Source organism: Salvelinus alpinus, chromosome 6 (assembly GCF_045679555.1).
Source record: "Salvelinus alpinus chromosome 6, SLU_Salpinus.1, whole genome shotgun sequence".
NCBI lineage: Eukaryota > Metazoa > Chordata > Actinopteri > Salmoniformes > Salmonidae > Salvelinus > Salvelinus alpinus.
The window spans coordinates 40,683,210-40,689,209 of NC_092091.1; the positions used below are offsets into that span (position 1 = coordinate 40,683,210).

The 6,000-nt window shown below is 40.5% G+C and overlaps 1 protein-coding gene across 3 annotated transcripts in view; it reads right to left on the bottom strand.

Annotated features, from left to right (window-relative positions):
* The window catches only part of LOC139578687 (zinc finger CCCH domain-containing protein 3-like), a 92,635-nt gene extending 92,369 nt beyond the window's left edge, over positions 1-266 (bottom strand). For all 3 annotated transcript variants that reach the window (XM_071406620.1, XM_071406622.1, XM_071406619.1), the window contains exon 1: positions 178-266. In XM_071406620.1, the coding sequence (XP_071262721.1) occupies positions 178-223 (46 nt within the window). In that variant the 5' untranslated portion in view covers positions 224-266. The remainder of the gene's footprint in view (positions 1-177) is intronic.
* Between the last annotated feature and the right edge of the window lie 5,734 nt (positions 267-6,000).

A 6,000-nucleotide genomic window follows, 5' to 3' on the forward strand; every position in this document is an offset into this window, starting at 1 on the left:
TATCTAGCTAGCACCGTCAATTTGCACCAGCTAAATTAGATAGCGTTAGCTAGGCATCAACAGAGAACGTGGTGGTTCCAACAGCCAGCGTGACAGCTTTCAAATGTAACTGGTAAGTATTAGTTATTAAATATAGTGTATCATTAATGTTAACTGTACTGTAAAACTCCACATTACTTTGCAACAGATCGATTTGCCTTTTCAGCGCTTCTCTCTCATCCATGTTGTTTATGCCCTAAACTCAAACGTCATCATCCAGCGTCGCGATTATAGATTACGTGTGTGGGTTTGTGGGTAGATTACCCACAAAATCAGAAATCCCACCTACTCGACCAATCAGATGAGGGAGTGTGATGACGCGTATGTCGACCGGCTTGCAATGCCAGACGAGACATGCATTATGTCACAAATTACTGGAATACATTGGTCACTAATATCTGTTGGGAAAAAGTCTGGTTATTACCACACAAAAACTTGCTTGTTAACAAGGTCAAAGAGGCCTCTTTCAGAATGATCCATAAGTATTACCCTGCGAATCATTACCTGAAGAAACTCAAAAAAGACATTAACATTGATTGTACTTTTTGTATTGAGCATCCAGAAACAGTTTCGTATTTATTTTGGCATTGTCTACATGTAAAACAATTATGGAAAGATATTCACAGTTTAATAATTGTTAATATTCTTGATGACTTTTGTTTTTTTATGGGAGAATGTGCTACTCGGTTTCCTTAACCATAATAAAGATTTTTTTTAAAGACATGCATTTGTTTAATCTAGTGATTCACCAATGATTTGGTTATTTATTAACTATAATAAAACCAAACGTTCTAAATGCAAAGTGGTAATCAGATGTCTTATTTCAACTCAGCTCGCAAGATTATCATGATATTTGCCCTTACTCATAGTTACTTGTCTTACCCCAAAATAGGTTTACTCCAATATCTATTGTATTTTAAATGGCATGTAGACAAACAAATTGACATGTCTTAATTTTAGATTTTTATTTCCAAAATCCACAACAGTTTAACAGAAATGTTCACAGAAATTTCATTTTTTTTAAACTGGCTGATTTTTGGCTGATTTAAGATATAAACTTCAACCCTGTGACTTTATTTGGCACCTAGGACTTACTATAGTAATTTGTTTATTTAACCTAACATAGCCGTGCAGTCCACCTTTCTGGTATTTTGAACCAGTTTGCCGCTGTACAAAGGCATGGTCTTCAAGCTATGGAAGATGGCAAAACATTTAATAATAAATAATTGATTGGACTTACATGACACTTTTCTAGACACCCAAAGCACCCAAACAGTGTAAGGGGAAACTTACCACGCTAACCCAACTGACATACTCTACTTTTATTGGCCCAAAGTAAACTTGTTTAACTTGTTTTTTTTTTACAGATATTTTGTTATATATACATTATTCATACACTTTACATACAGGGTACTTTTATACACAGAATTACATGATAAGAATACAGTTTGATATACACATTACACATAAAATGGTACTCATCATTAAATACACTTGCAATAAGTGTCATGGGATCTTTAGTGACCACAGAGTTAGGACACCCATTTGAAGTCCCATCTTCTTCAATTTTATTGAGGAACATTCCATTGTTAGTTGGTATTTCAACATTATTCAAATGAAATTAATGTTGTAAAAGTATATAGTATAAATTACAGTGATCTTTCTTTGAACTTACTGCCTTCATGTTCATTTCAGCAGCATATTTCTCTTTGGCATTTGTTTGTCGGTCTTTGCCCTGGTGACATTCATACGTCTTTGTGCCCACAACTTGACAGAACACCATTGAATGGGAGATTTTAACTCTCCCAAATGAGTTGTTTTTCCTGCCAAAGGCTGTTCTTCTGTTGAAGGTCAAGAATATGATATATTACTATTATTAAAGGCTTGTAGGAAACTAACAACGTTGCTCTGTCAAATAGAATAACTCCTCTATGCTTGGAATGGAATTCCTTAAATAAGACGGTGCAGACAGAGAGGGCTGCTTCGCTTCTAGTTCTTAGGAAACTTTGCTGTATATTTTTTTTGGTATGTATTATTTATTACATTGTTAGCCCAGAAAATGTTATGTGTTATTACATACAATCGGGAATAGCTATTAGGTATCAGAGCGGTGGTAACTCACCAGCACTACCATCATTACGACCAGGAATACGACTTGCCTGAAGTGGATCCTTTGTTCGCACCACCCAGGGCAATTGAACTGATTCCAGAGGCCGACCCAAAACAACGCCCGCGGAGAAGAGGAAGTCGGAGCGGTTTTCTAGTCAAACTTAGGAGGTGCACACACCGCCCACCACTTCAGAGTATATTACTCACTAATGTTCTGTCCCTGGATAACAAGGTTGACGAGATCAGGGCAAGGGTTTCTTGCCAGAGAGACATCAGGGATTGTAACATACTCTGTTCCACGGAAACATGGCTCTCTCGGGAAATACTGTCGGAGTCAGTCCAACCATCTGGATTCTCGGTCTATCGCGCCGACAGGAATAAACATCTCTTCGGGAAGAAGAAGAGCGGTGGTGTATGTTTCATGATTAACGACTCATGGTGTAATTGTAATAACATACAGGAACTCAAGTCCTTTTGTTCACCCAACGTAGAATACCTCACAATCAAATGCTGACCCTATTATCTCCCAAGAGAATTCTCTTCGGTTATTGTCATAGCCGTGTACCACATATCCCGAGGCTGCATTTATTTTAGCGTGGGATATTAACAAAGCAAATTTGAAGAAAAGGCTTCCTAAATTCTATCAGCTTATCGATTGTAGTACTGTCACTGGAAAAACACTCGGTCATTGTTACTACAACTTCCGGGATGCATACAAGGCCCTCCCCCGCCCTCCTTTCGGCAAATCTGACCACGATTCCATTTTGCTCCTCCCTTCCTATAGGCAGAAACTCAAACAGGAAGTACCCGTGCAAAGGACTATTCAATAATGGTCTGATCAATCGGAAACCACGCTTCAAGATTGTTTTGATCAAGCGGACTGGGATATGTTCCGGGCAGCTTCAGAGAATAATATTGATGTGCACACTGAGACGGTTACTGAGTTTATCAAGAAGTGTATAGGGGTGAAGGCTCTGGGAGTGTGGTGTCAGGAAAATAACCTCTCACTCAACGTCAACAAAGAAAAGGAGATGATTGTGGACTTCAGGAAACAGCAAGAGGAGCACCCACATATCCACATCCACAGCAGTGGAGAAGGTGGAAAGTTTTATGCTCCTCTGCGTACATATCACTGACAAGCTGAAATGGTCCAACAAACACAGACAGTGTGGTGAAGAAGGCGGAACAGCACCTCTTCAAACTCAGGAGGCTGAAGAAATTTGGCTTGTCATCTAAAACCCTCACACACTTTTACAGATGCACAGTTGAGAGCGTCCTGTCGGGCTGCATCACCACCTGGTAAGGCAGCTGCACCGCCCACAACCGCAGGGCTCTCCAGAGGGTGGTGCGGTCTGCACATCGCATCATCAGGGGCAAACTATCTGCCCTCCAGGACACCTACAACATCCAATATCACAGGAAGCCCAAAAAGATAATCAAGGACAACAACCACCCGAGCCACTGCCTGTTCACCTCGCTATCATCCAGAAGGCAAGGTCAGTATATCATCCAGAAGGCGAGGTCAGTACAGGTGCATCAAAGCTGGGACCGAGAGAATGAAAAACAGCTTCTATCTCAAGGCCATCAGACTGTTAAATAGCCATCAATAGCACAGAGAAGCTGCTGCCTACATACACAGACTTGAAATCATTGACCACTTTAATAAATGGAACACCAGTCACTTTAATAATGTTTACAAATCTTGCATTGCTCATCTCATATGTATATACTGTATTCTATACTATCTACTGTATCTTAGTCTATGCCGCTCTGACATTGCTCATCCATATATTTGTATATTCTTAAATCCATTCCTTTACTCTGATTTGTGTGTATTAGGTATTTGTTGTGAAATTGTTAGATATTATTTATTAGATATTCCCGCACTGTTGGAAATAGAAGCACAAGCATTTCGCTACACCCGCAATAACATCTGCTAAACACGTGTATGTGACAAACAACATTTGATTTGACTTGATTTATTCTAGCTAGCTAGCTCATTTTAGATGAGAGTAGCAAAAATAAGCTACTAGTTATCTAACAAAGAAAATACAACTGACCCTTTATCCCAAAACTTTTGTCCTTTCTCAATGTTATGAATTTGAGTGATGTTGCCAATTCTTGTTACCGAATGTGTTTAGTTAATTGGTCCTTCTTCTTCGATGAGGTTTAACAGCAGTTGGCATCCAATAAATGATGCATTACCGCCACCTACTAGACTGGAGTACAACTCCCTTATACTTTGCTTGAAAAATAAATAAATAAGCAAATACCTTACCATCTAACACTACACTCACAAAATTAAAAATAAATATATATATTACCCCACCCTAATCCACTATTTAAATCTATTTAGTCCTACCTCAAGCCAACAACCTGAACGGATGGGACACCACCACTTAACACACCCTGTAACTCTTCTGATGTCACGTCTTGCACACCCAAATACCTCTCTGCAGCTGCCACCACAACCTTAATTTTCTGCGACTTACGTTCCATCCCTGCAGTACAGTTGATAAACATTGCTATAAATGTAAAAAATCCAATCTTACTGAAACATGTATCACTTGTTGGCCTATCCCTCTGTACTGGTACAGATCTACTACTCACACCACCCCTCTCAGGATCCCGCCCCCTTGACCCATCTTCCTCTACTTTCTTCACTGTCTCGGCATATGACAACCTCTGCAGTACTATAACCCTGGAAACGTCAACCTGCCACTCTCGCACGGGACATTTCTGATCCCCAGCCCCATGGGCAGCCCTACAATTAACACATACCACTACTATCCCCAATGCTACACATTCCTTTGTCTCATGCCCTTCTGCACACTTCTCACACCTAGGAACCTCGTACAGGATAACTTATATATCCTAACATCACTTTGTCGGTCAAAGACTCAACATCAAAACTCAAAAGAACAGACAATGACTCTTTGGTTTCACCACTCACGCCACCCTGTCTGCGTCACACCAAACGACGAGCATCACAAACACCGGGAATGTTCCCCTTCAGTTAGTCAACATTTACATTTACTGCTACCCAAGTAATCAAGTAAACACTTCTTTCAATGGCACCCTTTTCTTGAGAGCAAAACAATTAGTATTTCTTGCCTCCATTCGTTTAACTCTGAGCGCCTTCTCCCTCTGACCAGCAGAAACACAAACAATTATCACAAGACCACTTCTGGTTACCCTTACCGATTCCACAGCACCCAACTCTGTTTTCACCCATCCTGAAAGCACAAATGGATCAGCCAAAAGGCAAAGGTCCACTTTTTCCAAAAACTTCACCGCTACTGTCACAGACTCATCTTTATCCTGACCCTCGGTGCAAGCCTCGGGCTCCGAGAACTTAAACAAACCTACCACCTCCAATACTTCGACCTCATTCACTTCCATTTCTCCTCCTGTCTTCAGCTCACTCTGCTTACCCTTTCTACCATTCTTCTTTAACAAACCATCTCCCTTTATTCCGCCATTTTTAACCGACTCAAGCTCACCCTCTTCCTCCCTCTCTCTGCCTCACTTTTTCCCTCCATTCCTCCTCAGTATTCCAAGTATACAGTACGTCTCCTTATGATAATACTGCACTTCTACTGACATCTTGTTCTTGCCTTCTCAAGAGACGCCATTTAACCGGCTTTCACAATCTCCTTACAATTAGCACAAATACCTCGGGATGTAGCGCTCAACAGTGCATCCCACTTATATAACACCTGCTTCTTTATCAAAAGCTACCGCAACGCTTTTCCATTTCAAACAAGCGCGATCTTCCAACCACCATCCACTGTCTCGCTTCATGCGCTTGATACCCTTCAGTTAATTTGTCCTCAAACTTGATCTCAAGAT